Consider the following 17,630-nt stretch of genomic DNA (forward strand, 5'->3'; position numbering starts at 1 on the left):
CTGAATTTTAATCATCCAGTGTCTCTGTATCATTGAAATCAATGTTACATTACCTGCTTAATGTATCCAGGAGGGCACTGCTGCTAAACAGTACTGGGTCATTACTTCCCTTGTCCTCTGCTGTTTTATAGGAGAAGTGTGTCTGGCAAATACTAAAAAGTTAACTTTTGCATCAGTGCATGGGATTAAATTGTTATCTAAACACATTTTACCTTGGCTTCATTTGAGAGAAAGGGGTTGATGTGACCCTGTTGCCTTTGGGCACAAGTGTACCTGTGGATGTGTGTGTGCTGAAGGAGCCTGACAAAGTGCAGAGGTGGCTCTTAAACCTGTTGGACCATTTCAGCCAACGTTGATAGAAGAGTGGAGGTCATGGATTAGGGTTCTGTATATTGAAATGACAGTAAGGAACTTAACTTGATAACAGGGAGATGACATCATAATACTTGTAATAAAGAAAATGCCACACTTCAGCTCAACTTTGATTAGACACAAGGGATCTTACATAGATCAGTAGAAAACCTGACTTCATTTTGGTTTACTGTTTAGAGGATAACCTGTTTTGTAGTGAATCCTCAGTTGCCCTGAAGTATTAATATCATTAAGCAGAGGGAAGACATTAGAGATAAGTTACCTTTGTTTTCTGTGTTTCTGTGACAGCTGGCTTTCTGTGTGTGTGTGATGCAGACTCTCCCATTTTGTTATGTTCACAGAGTTCAGGGTAACACAGTGGAGGTAGCTTGAACCACAAAGCATAACCACAATATAAAAGCTACAGAAATAAGTGTACCAATTGAATTATGAAATATTTTACTGGTAGTGGAAATGGAATCATGAGTTCTTTGGCCTGGACCTAATTGCTTTTACAGGTTAGATATGACTTAGCATGCCCAAAACTCGACTTATCTTTTTCATTTTTCTGACTATTTGTTATCTTAGGCTTGCAAGTATGATCATATTCAAGGCCTTACAACAGGGTTTCTAAGTGGACTTCATTTTAAGATGTAATTCCAAATCCCTTTGACATTCCATGATTTTGCAGCACTTCAAATTGAATACTATGTAAAAGTAATCACTGTGTCTAATCAGTTTTCTCATAAATAATACAAAATTCAGACTCTTTGTCTACCAGTTTTTGCCTTGAGTAGGATAGTAAATGAATTTTTGAGAACAGGTCTGGAAAATTTAATAAAATTATATATATCTGTAAGCTGCTATTTCAGCTTCGCATGTTTTATGAATGTAGTGACTTATCCACTGTCTTATCCAGCCTCTGCTAATATTGTTTAAAACTTTATGTGAGAATTATCCTTTTACAGGGAGTTCTGTAAGTCTGTCTTCCTGTTTGCTTTTGTGTGCTCCTGATTGCTGTCTGGCCTTGCCTGCCTGTTGTGATTTTGTAGACCTAAGTCACGTTTTGTCAATGTGGTTACTTTTTCAGATTGCAAAAGTCAGAACCTACTTGTTCAGAAGTTGGCCACAAATTGTCCATAGCTTTGATCATGCCTTATCTCTTGCCCTAAGCAATTTTCAATTATAGCATTTCCTCTTGGCAATAAGTGAATCAGAACTGCACTTACTCAAGGTATGAGCGAACTGTGGATGTGCACAGTGGCATAGTTGTTTTTCAATGATTTTCAGTGTTTGACTTGGAATTCTTACTAAGTGGTGTGCTGAGGCTCTTTTTGAAGTTGTTTACTAAAGCCCCAAGATGTTGCTTGTGGTCTCAGAGGCTGTCATTCTGTATCTGATGCTAAAATTGTTCTCCATGTGTTTACCTGTTAAGTCTTGCCATTTTAGTACCCGTTACTTACACTTTGGGGGGCTGGGCAGTTGTGCAGTCTCTTTTGGTTGATAATAATTTTACACTGGTAGTAACCTGTCAGAGCTCGTTCCAGAGGCTTGACAGATGAGTCACCATTCTTCACAAGCTTCTTGACCCCTTCACAGAGCTCCCAAGAGGTTCCCTCTGCAGAAGTCACCTTACGTCTTCCCAGACAGACCTTCATATTGTTGTCTACTTATCTACTTATTTTAGCTTTGGATACATTTAAAGTTGCTTGGTATGATAATCAGGCTCACAGAGCTAGAGCTGTTTGAATCCCTATGGAGTCCTTTTTTTTAGGGATGGCCAGCTTTAGACTCCAGGCATCAGGGAAGTTTTAAAGGAGAGCCTAATAATTCATCTTATTCATTCTTGAGTTCTAAAACTCTTGGGTGAATGTTTTTGAATATCTTGTTAACACATTAGTTGGATTTTCTGTTTTCACCATAGCCTTTTACACAGATACTTTGTTGATTACTTCTAATTAGCTGTATTCATTTTTGAGACTACAGTACATCTGTTCTGAGTTGTCAAGTATTCCACCTTTGCAGCAGTAGAGCAGTAGGGATGGAGGTATTTTGTTACTAGGTTATTGCTACTTTATTTGGAAGCATTCTAATAGAACTCCTTAGGTATATTCTGTGAAAGATGGAGATGCTGGGGTTCTACTGAGAACTAGATTAAAAAGTTATATGTGGATAGATCCTATTTTTGCCTTAAATGTGTGTATGTATATGTGTATATATATATATATATATATATGATTGGGGTCTTGCCTGTGAATCACTAGTCATGTTATCAGGAAAAGAGATAATTCAGTTCCAGAACTTGTGGACCTTTCCTTACTCATGCTGCCTGGGCAATGACTAATCACTACTTTTTGATGATATTTTTAAATTTGCAGATCACATTAGGCTTCTGTGACTGCTCCCTATTACATGCTTGTGAATGCCAGCTTAACCATAGGGGAAATGTTGGAGACAGTAGATTATTTTCAGAATGATGGACCCATTAGCTAGAACAATAAGCAATCTCATACACATGGAATAGCTGCAGGATAGGCTCATTTATCAAGTTGATAAATGTATTTACTTTCTAGTTACTGTAAGTCACCAGGTAGAAGAAAATTTTTTTTCCCTTTTCTGAATAAAGCAGCTCTCAAATGTGACTGTTGTGATAAAACCATTTGTTTTAGTAAGTCTAAACTATTTTACTACACAATATGACATTATAGGTGTAATTTCTGTGATCCAGAAAGGTTTACCGTAATAATCCTTGTATCTGAAATAGCTGGTATTTCAGGCTTCTCTGTCTAGCCTCAAAATTCAGTGGAGTTTAAAATAAAGATCAAACACACTTCTACTAAAGATTTCATAGAATCATAGAATAGTTGGGGTTGGAAGGGACCTTAAAGATCTTGTTCCAAACAACTGTAATGGGCAGGGACACCTCCATGGAGCAGATTGCTCAAAGCCCTGTCCAAACTGTCCTTGAACACTTCCAGGAATGGGACCCTTGAAGATTCTCTGGGCAACCTGTGCCAGGGCCTCACCACCCTCTCAGTAAAGAATTTCTTTCTATCTAATCAAAACCTTCCCTCCTGCAGTTTGAAGCCACCCCTCCTCATCCTGTCACTCCCAGCTCTTGTAAAAAGTCTCTCTCCATCCTTCCTGTGGGCTCTCTTCTGGTATTGGAAGACCCCAGTTAGGTCACCCTGAATCCTTCTCTTGTCCAGGCTGAAGAAGCCCAATTCTCTCAGCCTTTCCTCATAGGAGAGGTGCTCCATCCCTCTTGGTGGCCTCCTCTGGACTTGCTCCAACAGGCCCATGTCCTCTGTGGTGGGGCCCCAGAGCTGAAGGCAGTGCTGCAGATGGGGTCTCACCTGAGTGGGCAGAGGGGCAGAATCCCCTCCCTCACCTGCTGCCCACGGGCTCTGGGTGAGCCCAGGACAGGGAGGTTTCTGGGCTGGGAGTGCCCATGGCTGGGTCATGTCCAGCCCCTCAGCCACAGCAGCCCCACGTCCTTCTCAGGGCTGCTCTGGATCTGTTCCTCCCCAGCCTGGGCTGGCACTGGGAGCTGCCCTGGGTCACCAGCACTTGGTCTTGTTAGAGCCCATGAGATTGCCATGGGCCACTTGTGGAGCTTGTCCAGGTCCCTGGGGATGGAGTCTTGTCCCTCAGGTGTGTCAGCTGCACATGTGCTGAGGGTGTACCCAGTCCCTTCATCTGTGTCATGAATGAAAATATTAAGTAATTCTGGTCCCTGGAGGGATACCACTTGTCACTGATGTCCATTGGGATTTGAGCCATTGCCCACTGCTCTCTGGATCTGACTAGCCAATTTCTTATCCATAAACAGTCCATGCACTGTGTCCATCTCTGTCCAGTTTGCATCCAAGGATGCTCTGGGGGACTGTGTCAGAGGCTTTAGAGAAGTGCAGCTCAATGACATCCCACAGCCCTTCCCTTGTGGCTGATGGAGTCACACCATCACAGACAACCACCACTGGCTATTGACAGGTCTCTGCTGCTTGGGTTTTTAAGTGTTAGCTGATTTGATGTCTTTCTTTGTTATTTGCTTGTATCTCAAAGATATGGAACAGCAACAGCACACAAGTCTTGGGCAGCAGCGCTGATGAGATGCAAATAAGAGAAAAGCATTAGCAAAGATGCAGTGTCTGACTTGCTGAAGGGACAAGGTGATAAATAAAGGCTGTCATGTAACAAAACAAACAGTTGAAGGGGGAAAAGCCATGCAAGAATAGAACGTAAGATGATAAAACTACAAAAAACCCCACCATTTGGTGTTTTGGAGTAAAAAACAACGTAAGTAAACCCCAAAACCAGGCTTTAAATCTCTATCTAGTATTCCTTGTTTTTCAATCGGAAGCAAACTATACCAATTCTTTCTTTTAAATGTTCATTTAAATGTAAAATTATTCATGCTCTTTCAGAGAAGAAAGAAAACTACAAAGAGGGAAGATATTTTTTGTGTGTGTGTTTTGTAAATATTTGTCTTTCTGTTCTTTCTGGAGCTGAGGAGTCCATGTGAACCTGCTAATGTGTTATGAAGTTTGGCAACTTGTTTGATGTTGCTGGTGTTTTCATGTTTTAGTCTTAAATACCTGGTTCCATTGCATGTTTGTTTATCTACAATACTGACCTCAGAACAGTTCTGATATTAAAAAAAGGGATTATTAAGTGTAGTTTCTCTTTTCCACTGCAGGTCTGTTTAAAATGTCTACCTTGAGTTTTACGATTTTTTTTTTTTTGCATTTGCCTTGATCTGTTTGAATGTATTCTTGATGAAGCCTTTTGCAGTGACACTTTTCAAAAGGAGCTGCAGTTGGTAGTGAGGAGAATTTCTTACCTTCACCCTTCCGGCAAGCTCCAGCTGGGTCCAGCAGCTGTTGGATGCTGGCATTGTTTGCATTTACTTGTGGGGACTAAAAATCAGAATATTTTGCCTTTGGCTTTTGCAGTGTGAGGAGGAAGAATGAGGTGTCCCTGGAAGAGCATGTTTTGCTATTTGTTGATCTATATTGCAACTCTAGAATAAGAGGAATAATTTATTCTTGAGTTTGGTGTTCAAATTATCTCTTTTCTTAAACTTTCAGTTCTTTAATCCTAAATTGTATATATTGTACAATATTTATATATTACAATAGTCTATTGCAATATATTAAAAATCTTATTTCCTCAACATATTAGAATAACTTCATTAAAAAATGAACACCTGTTTCAGACAGTTGGTTTCTAATTTTGATTTTTTTGGCCTGTACTTAATTTTGTTCACTCCTTAGCAACATGTGATGTGTGCATATTTTCTGTGCAGTAACTTGAAGATAAGTCATTCCACCTTTATAAATGCATGGAAAACAGCCATTCAGCCATTTGTATTTGGAGGATGGCTAACATTTGCTAAAAAAAACCAAAACCAAATTAACAACAAGTACCTTGCTAGCTTGTCTGAGTTTCTAGCTTTTCTACAAGTATTCCTTTATCAAAACTAAATTAATTGATATTAAAATTCAAATGAATTTGATTAAATGTCTTAAATTTCTGGTTTTCTAGAATATTGTCTTCACAGTAAGATTTAATAAAATGGTGTATATTTTTACATGAAAATGTTGGCTTTTCTATGAAAAATTAGGGACAGCTGTACAAGTTCACGTAAACAAAAATGTCTGTTTATTGTCTTGTACTGATTAGTCTTTTAACTGGCTGTTCAGGAGAAAGAAAAATTCTCATCAAATAGTCTTCTTAGCAAAAAGCAAATAATACTTGATTGGGAATCAAACATCAGCCTTTTAACTGCAAAACTTCCCTTAAGCAATCGTTTATCTGGCTGTTGATTGAAGTTCTTTGTTCCCCTTCTAGTGTTCTGTTTATTGCCTTTGTGCAACTAGCCAAATTCAGATTCAATATAAATTAATTGTTTCCGTTCTTCCTCCCCTTCTTTTTAACAGCACAGGTCTCAAATTTGAAATGGCAGTGTTTTACCTTGCCTGTTGAACTCTGATTTTGTGCAGTATCCTATAACACCACTGCTGTTATGAAGCTTTGGTGTCACTGTTTTATACCAGCTTCCCTTTTACTAGGTCCAAATATCAATTAAAGCAGGGAACCATATTAGCTTTCAAAGTAGGGATTCCTGAAATAACAAGTTAAAAAGTTTTAAAAGATGATTTTTGAATGGATTTGGTGTGACACATGAGGCTTTAGTCAGCCCTCATGTAGTGAGCCAGTCAAACAATACTTGTGCCAATTAGCTATTGTAATATGAAATGTAATTGTATTCAATTAGTAGGATTCATGAAGGAACTGTCCCCTGAAGCAGAGGTTTAATTAAATGTGAGAGGCTAGAAACACATTCCAGTAGAAAAAAGCATGGATAAAATAAAGGTGGCTTTCAGTTTGTTTTTTCTTTTTAGAATAGTTAGAAAAGGTGACCAACAGCTTTCAGTGAAGGGTTCATTGGTTCAGTCTGCCGGTATTCCATGAAAAGAGGCAGCCATATCATCCCATGGCACTTTGCTCCATGTCCTCAAATCTTTATTCTGTAATTTTGTCAGAAGTGCTGAAGAATTGTGTTTTGATGAGCATGGATTGTGGTTTTATCCAGTGTCAGAATGCAATTTTTAAAGCAGCACTGTAGGCGTTTAAAACCTACAAACGAAAGAAACTTTTGCCACGTTCCCCACTTTAAGCAGGCCTATGAGTCCCAATCCAAAACAACATTATTGCAAATGAGCATGATGTCGTGAAGCTCAGGTCAGCTGTGGGCTGATGTGGGAAGGAAGGGTTAGCAGCTCCCAGCTGCAGAATGTGGCTTTATGCACAGAGTATCTCTTATAGTTGTGCTAATGAGTGTGTGTGCTGAGCCATCATCAGTTAGTAATGGGAAGGTTGAGATGGGAAAAACAGGTCAATTCACCTCAGGATCTACCAGCACCTTAGAAAAGCAGAGAGGATCTTCAGCCAGATACTAATAAGAAAAAAACCTACAGTTATCCCAAGACTGTGTGTACTCAGAGGGAAAGCAGTGATTATTAAGGAGTTTTTTAAAAAGCTGGTTAGTATAACACTTAGAAAGTATAAAACAGTTGTCATTATTGGATTCCCATTTCTTAGTACTAAATAAACACAGAACTTCTTATGTGAAGAGTTACAGCCTGAATATGAATCAGTAATAAACACTGTAAATCATAAATACTGTTTCCAGTACAATGAGTCAGTCTATATGGATACACAGGAATGAGAAAAATGTTTCTGTGTTGTAATTGCCTGAACTACACATAGTTTATTACAACAAAAAAATGTCTGTGAGTGTGGTTTGTGTCAAGTGTGTTCAAGCAGTTTGCATTTCTAAGTGATGACTGACTGGATGGATTTCTCATCCTGAACTCAGCAGATTGTTCAGCCTGGTCCGGTTGGTGCCCCAAGAGAAAAATGAAGTGGAAAATGAAGGCATTTATAAAGCAGTTTAGAATGGCAAACTGAGTTAAGACAAGGCTTAAAAACTGGTGAGATGATGAAACTGGTGAGAAGGAGTTGTGCTGACAGGAACTGGCATGGAGTGAGAGAAGATTGAAATGAGAGGCAAAGAAGTATGGAGAAGAGATGTGAGGTGAGGCTTGCTGCCTGTTGAGAAGACATTTGTAGAGATCAAAGTAAAGATAGCATTGAGATGGTTGATAATGCCAGCTGGCTGTGGGCCATTCATGTTCATCATGCTCACTGGGTTTACTTAACCATGAAGGTGTTTTATTGCTTTGCCTTCTCTCTCAGAATGTCCATTCCACATAGGTAGCTGGTGATAGAAAGGGATTTCATGTGTTGGATCAATGTTGGTAATAAATAATATCTGCTCTTAGCAGAGAGGTGTTACTTTAGGGTGGTGCTTGCTTTGGTTTATGTTTTAGCCTAGAGCATTTACATTCAACTCCCAAAAAACATGTGTGAACTTTTGAGTTCTTGGGAAAAATGTAAGCCCTTTGGGCTCTCTGTAAGAATTTTAAGTCTTAAATTCTTTAAAACAAAGTAGAAAACTAAGAACTTAAGAAAACTGAATTTAAGTGCTTAAATACTGGTAACTGAGATATTTTGATTGGACTGCAAATATAGCAGGCAGAGCTTCACAGAAAGCACTCAAGGACAGCAAACCTGACATCTTTCAGAAAAATGATTACTACCCAAATCAGCTGGCAGGATTGTTACACTGGAAAAATCTGGAAATGGTGGAGAGGTGGAAGAGCATACAAGAAGATGCTGAGTTTGCTACTTTTTCTTGTTTCCTGATTGTGCTGTTCAAAGATTAGTTTATTCTGAACAAAAGAGTGACATGCTTGACTTGCAAGGGAGAAGCAGTGATGTATTTGCTGTGAGACAATGAGTTAACAAAATTCCATGATAAATGGAAGAGCAGTTTAACAAGGTTCAGTGACAAGGTACACTTCAGTATTTAGTGCCTGGAGGGCAGGATCAAACAAAGCTGCCAGGAAGACTCTTTCACTGAGTCTTGAGATATCCAGCTCAGAGAGGAGCTGGATCCTGACTTAGTCCCAGACCTGATCAATGGTTTATGTCTAAAGGATTATTTATATATGCGCAGTCAATCTTTTTGTCACTTAGCTAATATATCCACATTTCAGCATGCCTATTCCCAGTTTCACTTACTCAGTATCTGCTGTGATAAGGATTCACTCAGCCTTGAAGACTAATTGTGAGAGGCATCCATCCCTATGGGGGAGATCCTGGCATGCAGGCTGCTGCCACACAGGAGAGCTCAGCAGGCCCTGGCCTGTCCACTATTTTTGGGCTGAAATGAGTGACTTACAGTCATGTTTGCACACCCATTGTACTTGGGCTGGTGTGTGCTCAGGTAGCCCCCAGCTGCTGTGCAAGATTTATGGCCCTTGGCTCCTGTGGTGTTACCTGTCTCCCCAGAGCCCATTTTGGGTACAGACATTCAGACTGCCATTTCTTGCTTTTGTTTAAAAAGAAAAGGGGGGGGTTGAGCACACCACCACACCTGCCTAATCATGGTGTGAAATTGTGCAAATGGTTTTTTTAATATCACTCAGCTGCTGTAAAACAGACAGTAAAATTACATTTTAGTAGCATGACCATATTGTAAGATTGGATGGGTAAAGGTGATGAGCTATAAAAGAGTAAGCCTTTGTTTAAATGCATATATCTCTTCATAATGAGCAGAATTAGCAAGGGAAATTACATAAAACGAAAGCAAGTTAAATAGATTTTTGTTCTAGTCTGATAAAATTATTTTCTGGTTGTGAAGTCTTTCCTTTCAACTAAAGCATGGTACACTTGGGATTTATTTTCAGATTGGCAGTCAGAAATGAGAAACATGGAGGGGTACATTTTCCAGGTGATTAGTGGGAGGTATGCAAACAAATCCTATTATTTCTTAGTGGGATTAGAGCACATACCTTCCATACACTGCTTTGAAGAATTCCCCTTAAGCATTCTTCCAGACTTCTAGCTGAAAAAATAGCTGTAATAGTAAATTTGGCAGAAAAAAAGAGCTTGAAACATAACTGGTTTGCATATATCTAAAAAGCAAAAGGACATTAAAAAATCTACTCATAGTTGTGGACAAGTAAGGTGAAATAACCCTGACCTATATTAAGTATCTCTCTTTTACCGGGAGATGTTTCTCTTTGTATTGTCCAAAGATTTGTTGACTGAACATTTGAGTTCAGCTGGCTTGAGTGAATCTTCTGCACCGCCTAGAGCCAATACAACTTTGATATCTCTGCTCAAGATTACATATTTTCTTATCTCATATTATTTTTTTTTCTCAGTTTGTGGAATTTCCAGTAGCTGAGCAGTAAATTGTTATTCAAACAAGAAATTGGTCTTTACAAGATAGTTTTATAAGTGCTTATGAAACTATTTTTACTCCTCTAATTCTAGTTTATGTTGATAATATGATGTAAGATCTGAAATGATGTGTTGTTTTAGAGGCTTTTCCTTAGTCATGGGATGCCAGAGACAAGTTGTCTACCATTCATTTAAATTAGTCATACCCTTTTAATTAGTAGTTAGTGGATTTCTGCCAACAAAGTATCAGTGGTTTGCCATGGGACTGCTCCTTCCTGGGTTGGCTCAAAGCACAAAATTTGAGGTGCATATATGGCACTTAGAGGGACTGAGCAAACTTAGGGGTGGGTGCATTCAGCTCCATCACCCAAGTGTCAACGTTCTGTTTTCTAACAGAAAACAATGGGGAATTTCCTTCCTATGGGGAGCAAACCTAGGTCAGACTTGTCACAATATTCAGAAGTTTTTGAAGTGTATGGATTACTGTGCCTTGGCCTGAAACCCAAGATGACTTTATGAACTTTCAGCTTTGTTATATCTTCAGTTTAAAGTTATACCACACTTAGCAGTGTGGGCAAGCTACTCCCTCTATCTCCAATGAAAATGTAAGACTCACAGTTATTTCCTGAGTATTTTAACTGTATGGCATGAATTAAATCGAAAATTGTTCTGAGATGTGTGCCCACTGACTTTGCTGAATTGTTTGTCCTTTTGGAAAGAAAACGGAATAGGTTTGTATCATCATCTGGAGAGCAAAAAAATGCAAGTGCCAGTTTATTCTTATTTCTGAATGACCCATGCCAAGCCATGACTTGTGTCAATGCTGTTTTTGCCTTTGCTTGCTTCAGCAGTTCATTTTGTCTCCGTGTGTTTTTCCAGTTCTCAGGATGGCTTGCGCGATTCCCCCCTCAGCTCCATCTCCAGCAGTGACTATGAGAGTGTTTCTGTCACTACCTGTAGTCTCTCCAGCATTTACGCTCTGAGGTAATAACATCACTTTGCAGTCAGATTTGACAAATGCTACTGACTTATGCTTGGTTAAAAATTTTCATTGAATTAATCAAGTGACAGCAACACTTCTGAGTATTCTTCCTTTTGAACAACAGGTGCTTTCTGATTTATTTTTTTTTAACCTGCCAGCTTTCTTCAATGCTGTGACAAATGAGGCAACTATTTATGGAAAAGTTTTTAATGCATGCAGGAACCACTTACATATGTCCATGATCTCGCTTTTATTTATCCATGTAGCAATTCTCAGAAGAGACTTCAGGTTGTATCTTGACAAGTTACAAATGTTTTTCTTAGCCAGCCTTTAGCTTTCTAAAAAACATGTCTTTTCCATTTTGTTTTGCCTTGTAAAATAAAAGATGTTCCAGTTAACAGTTTAACTTACACCCTATTGCTGGCCAACAGTGGTAAGAATACAGTGAAGAGCTGCTTCTGACTTCACAGGATGTTCTGGGCTGGAAGAGCCCCACAGACGTCGTGGAGCTCAGTTTCTAAGTGAATGGCCCATACAGGGATTGAAACCATGACCTTGGTGTTTTTAGCAATCCTATTTTATATTCTCATCTTCTGAAACTGCATGGAAGTTTTAACTTTAGTTTTACTCAAAGCACTTATTGAGAGTAATAATGTAATTAAATTTAGGACAGAAAAATGTAACCAAAACATAAAAATGAAATATTTGCATTTTTCACTGTTTGCATAACATACATGTATGACATGTATTGCATGCATGGTATGCAAAACATTTTTGCTCTGGTACAGACAGATTGAAATACCACTACTTCAGCTGATGAAATACCACTACTTCATTCTCCACTGCTTCTTGTCCTCTCTTTTTCATTTTTATTTTTCCCCAGAAATTCATTTGGACTTCACGAATTTTGAAATTTCATCTAGGTTTGGGGATAAAAAGAGGAGATAAGATGGCTTTTCTAATACTGGTAGAAGCAATACTACAAATAACAATTAGAGGGTTTTTTAGGCTGGTGTGTCCTTCAAGTTCAATTTTTTAGAGTTTTGTATTTTTCAAATAAGGGCAGAAAGATGCAACAAAAACTCTTTTTCATTGTTTTATTTTTAAAATACATTTTCTTTTGACTGTTCTTCAAGCAAAACCCAATTTACCTGCATGCAGCAGTCTCCCTGTTCCAAGTACTCTGTGCATTGAAGGCTGTTTCACACAGGGCTGTCTGAATGGATGGTAGGTGTGGCCTCAGTGACTCTTCAGGAATAACTGGAGCAGGGAGAATAAGCCTTGATTAGATGCACCACCTCTTTGGAAGGCCTTACTGGACTGCCTTTGTCCATTGGTGCTGCAGTTGGCCCTGTATTGGTAGTTAGGAGTAAGGAAGTGTGATTTTTAAGGCAGTATTTGCACATGTGCCTTTGTGTTCTTGTCCACTGAGAAACAGCATTGCATCATCCCTGGGTGGCTTGATGAAATCTAAGCTGTCCATTTTTATGCAATCTGATGGATATTACCAGAGACGTAGTTTGTGGTCTAGTAAAACAAACCAGCAAAGTGCCTGCTTGACTGCAATGACAGGAGTTTCCCCTTTTGAAAGACTTGGTTTAAAACCAGCTTGTTTTAATGAAATAATAGAAAAGAGCAACTGTAAAGTTCTAACTACTTCGCAGTAGTATGTTTCTAGATCTTTGTACATAGAAATGTAATATTCACTGCATCTATTTGTGTAATTTTTGAGAATGTTATTTTTAGATGTTCCTCTGTTCTCTCTTTAGATGGCTTTATTTGGCCATTAAACAGCTTCTCTGGAGTTGCATTATTTGTTTACTGCAACAAACATGTTCCTTGCAAAGATAATCTCTAAAATGTTATTTTCTGAAATAACTGGGTTTTCCATGATGCCATATGAATATCCACAATAATACCTAATTTGGGAGTTTGTTTCTTTTTCATCTGAAATATGCACTTCTAATGTATCTAATTTCTTATTGTTTACACTTAACACTTACACTTAACAACAATTAGACATTAAATGTAACATTTGCAATTTTTTTGTGAAAAATAATTGGCAGAAGATAGAATTCTTGAAATACATTTATGTGGTCTTTCATCCTCCTGTGAAACATAAAAAATTTCCTTGTGCTATTTAATAATCAGTACTGAGACTGACAGTCATGTTGTCAGATTGCAGCATGTTTTGGGAATATCTTCAGAAAATTTAGCTGTGATAGCAAAACCAGTTTAACTGCAGCAGTAATGTTGAACTAATTGTGTATTAAATAGCACAGATGGAATTGATTTGAAACAATGGAGTGTTGAATGTATGGAATTCTGTAGAAATGTACATTTATTGTTTTCCAAATGGAGAACCAGGGAGAAAATTCCAACTCTTTGGATGCCAAAGCAGTGTTCAGACCAGTGGTTTGGGTTCTCAAATGGTTTTGCTAAGGAAAGTTTGATATCATTAGTACTTGATCTTTGTAAAATGTTCCTCTTTCTAGTCCCAGAGGTCTGGTGGTCAAGAAATTAATTTTTCAGCCCAATTCAGAAGATGTTTTTTTCAAAATATTCATTAGGCAGTATCCAGACTTGAGATGCCCATACCAGTAGTCAGCTTTCTCAGCAAAGAATAATTTGATATGCTCAAAGTTTGGACCTAAGTTTTCTGAAAGACTGCAGCTAGAAAATGCAAGAAAAGTGTTGATTTGGGAACGATAAGGAAAGATAAGTGAGACAACAGAAGAACCAGGGTAGTTACAATTAGTGGATTTCAAGTCTCATTGGAGTTTTTGTTGTAAGAGTGCCAGGGAGAAAGAAATACTGACGAATCTATTCAAGGGTTTGTCTGCCTAGAGTAAACTGTACATGGTAAACTCTACTTCTTTGTTTTAGGGTTATAAAGAGCCAATAAATGAGAACTTTAAATATAAGTAATAACTCTTAAAACTAACCTTAGTGTTACACTAGATACTTTCCCTAGTCAACAGGTTGGGGGGTTTTTTAGATATGTCATTGCAGCTTAACTACTGGTGGGTTTTGGTATATTTTTCTACTATTTTCGTATTTTTAGAAAATTGGTGGTGAAGTTTTAGCACATTGTTTACAGTCTGTAAAAGGCAGTATCTGCAATGAATTGTGACTCAAGTTTATGCCAAAACTGCAACAATCTGCCAGCAATTAGAGTGGGATATTTATCTAGATATTTCAGTTAGAATATCTGTATTTGTGCATGTGTGGGCAGGCATTGATCATTCTTAGTGTAAAATATTTGTTATATCAAGATGAAACTTCCCCTGGTGCATCTTGTCCTCTCCATGTGACTCCTTGTGGAGAGTCAGCTTCCATCCACTTTGCAGCCACTCTTTATGTACAGTGATGAGGTCCCCTGGAGCCTTCTCCAGGGAGTAAAATACTGACATAATTCCTTCAGCTCTCCTCATAGGGCTAGTTCTCCATCATCTTCTTGGATCGCCTTTGGATGCTCTCCAGTCCATCTGTTCCTTTTTTTGGGCTGTGGAGACCACAGCTGCACACAGGAGTGCTCCAGGTGGGCCTGACAAGCTCTGGGTAGTTGGGGATGGTGACATCTCCCATCTCTGCTGGTGGTGTCCCTGTGGGTGCATGGCAGCATCTGATGTGCTGTCACTGCTGCAGAGCTTCACTGCTGAGCCCTGTTCAGCTCTTGTTGTGCACGCCCAGGGCCCCTCAGCCAAGGATCCCAGCCTGTGCCAGGCTCTTTGGTGCCATCCCTGCTGCAGGACCTTGCACTTGTCCCTGTGAAACTCCACATTCCTCTTGGCAGCTCCCTGTTCCAGCCTGTCCTGCTCTGTGAGATGCCTTTCCCTGCTGGCACGTGCACCTCACTGCCCAGTGAGGTGTCACCAGCAAACCTGGGGACAGTGCTCTCACTCTTGTCATCCAGATGGTTTTGGTGATGCTGAACAAGTGAGGCCCAATGTCCATCCCTGGGGATTCCCACTCATGGCAGGCTGCCAGCCCTGGGACAGACCATGGATCAGCACTTTGAGTGGGAGCTCTGAGCCAGTTTCTTGCCCATCTCTCAGACCAAACAAAATTCATGTGGGTGGACAGTTTCTTACAGAAGCAGGTTTTATACAGTGCTTTCTCATCAGTAGAACTCAGTGCCTTGAAAAGGATTCAAGAAGGAAAAAGAACTTGGTTGTTCTCCAGGACTGTGAATTATAGTAGGAGAATTAAGTTCTTTCATCTCATGGTCTGGAGCTTAAGCTATCAAAGCTACAGCACAAATTACATGGCTGCAGGTTTTAACAGAGACCACAGCTACTCTGGGGAACTTGTAGATCATAACATGGAGTACAACAAATACATTAACAATGCATTTTAACTGACTGGTCAGCCCACCTGATCAGCTCTGTCTCCAGTTCTTCTGTCCTGCACTTTTGCCTTTGTTAATGAGCTCAGCTCACATTGAAGCTATGCAAAATGACAGATTTGTTCTGCATTCATGTTTGGTACTGTCATTTTGGGTCTGATCAGTGCATTACTGTAGATTTTCCATCTCTTTTTTCTGTAGAGCTGCTTTTTATGGAGAAATTGCTCACAACCAGAAAGAGGCTGTTAGTAATGGCTTTACATGGCTTTTACTGGAGTCCTGGAAATAAAGAGCTCAGTGAGCAGAGCTGTGGGGAGAGAAAGGGGTTTTATACTTTGAGCAAATCTGAATCACTTCCACTATAGATGCTGTTCCTGCCTAATGATTTTGAACTGCAAACTGTTTGTGTGTCTCTTAGGCAGTGAGAGTCTGTGCTGCTTTGCACAGCTCTGTCACTCATGCACTGTGAGGGCAGTAGTAATACACTCATAAACAGGTTGCTGTATACAGTCTTTTTGTTCAGCTGCTAAATCCCTTGCCCCAACAACCAGCTGAGCAGTACCAGCAAAACAAAAAGTCAGCTTCGATGAGGTCTGTCAGCTTTTGCTTCTGATTTTAGTCAGTGAGATGTGTGTGACTGAAGCAGATGTCCCTGGGTTTTCACCGCCAGAATTCTTCTTGATGTGTTTCATGCCTATCTTGTTCTTCACCCTGCAAGACAAAAAAAAAAAAAATCTCAAATGGTGTAGCATTTTCTAAGTTATAGTGTTCCTTTCTAGGATCTTCTACAGGATATTCTATATTTTATGCATATCTCTGTCTTTAGTAACAAGTAACTGGATGCCGATTTTATTTTTTCCAAGGAATAACCCAGGCAGCTAATGTTAACAAGTGCTTGTTACAGTGGGAAGGTGAGAATTCAGTTTTGGAAGTTTTTTGGTCTTTCCCTATTAAAATTATAAACTTCATATTTTAGAAGTGTTAGAATGTTCAATGTGGTTGAAGTAAATATAGAATATATTGCTCTCTGTGTAAATCAAGTAAAACAGGGCAATATTTTAGGCTGACTAGGATCAGTGGCAGAGGCAATAAGACAGTTCTGGCAGAATTGGTAGACACTCCAAATTTCCCATTTGGGGGCTGTATTCCAAGTGGCATATCAAACATACCATATGGCTGGAGACTGACACAAAGTGATCATAATGGGCTTGTGTTCTTGTTTCTACATAGCTCAGTTGCAATTTTCATTTTTAGTAATTTGGCCACAATTATAATCATTTTCATTTTAGTGATGTGTAAAAAATCTGCTGTTGAATGTCACTTGGTGTTCTCTGTGATAGTAATAGAACAAAATTACTAGCTTTCAGAAATTAGGTTTTATTTTACAGATTAGTGTTTTTTTCCTCAGTAAAACCCTTAGAATAGCATGTTTGGGAGTTTTCAGATTATGTGTAATTAAAATCACTATAGTAACTGCAGTTTTTGCAGAGTTTTTGTCCATGTCTAAGGATACATTGTAAAATCACAATTAGATTGGAGGAAAAAGAGAGAGGATTTCCTCATACTTACAGCTGTATTGAAGGTGAAAAAGAGAAAGCTATCTTTTCTAATTAAAATTTTAAGGTTCCACCTTATACTTTCATTAGCTTTTCTCAGCTTTGACTACCACATCTGGATACGGAATTGCTGTGGGATTCTCCTGGACCCTGGGATGCATTCATGTTTATGCTGCTCATTTTTGTATTATTTTTTGAGGGAACTGATGGAAGCAACATGAAAATGTCATGCTACCAAGTTTCCATATCCCTCAGAGTTCCTTGTGCTGGGAAGTTCATCTGCAGGAGCTGGATGCTAAATGAATTAATTCACTTGTTGTGATGCCATGCAGAACTGTGCCTTGCCTATGACAGAGGACATTGCTAATGAGCTCTATAAAATTACTCTTTGCCCTGAAATATTTATGGTATCCAAGCTCTGCCTGTCCTTTGTCAAGTTCTGTATAAAGTGTAAAAACTGGGACTGATACATCTCTGTCCCTGTATCAGAGGGACAGAGCTGATTTTACATACCATTTCATTATAAGTCCTGTACTATTTGTGGATTTCGCTTTCAGTTTTTCCAGTTCAATAT

The 17,630-nt window shown here is 39.0% G+C and overlaps 1 protein-coding gene across 4 annotated transcripts in view; it reads left to right on the forward strand.

Annotated features, from left to right (window-relative positions):
- ZFYVE28 (zinc finger FYVE-type containing 28) overlaps nt 1-17,630 on the forward strand; it is a 145,880-nt gene that overhangs the window by 103,899 nt on the left and 24,351 nt on the right. For 2 of the 4 annotated variants that reach the window (XM_005485708.4, XM_026792599.2), the window contains exon 9: nt 11,050-11,154. The exons of the other annotated variants lie outside the window; for them this stretch is intronic. In XM_005485708.4, coding sequence (XP_005485765.2) covers nt 11,050-11,154 — 105 coding nt within the window. The remainder of the gene's footprint in view (nt 1-11,049; nt 11,155-17,630) is intronic. 4 annotated transcript variants of the gene reach the window in all.

This window comes from Zonotrichia albicollis, chromosome 5, assembly GCF_047830755.1.
Source record: "Zonotrichia albicollis isolate bZonAlb1 chromosome 5, bZonAlb1.hap1, whole genome shotgun sequence".
Lineage (NCBI taxonomy): Eukaryota > Metazoa > Chordata > Aves > Passeriformes > Passerellidae > Zonotrichia > Zonotrichia albicollis.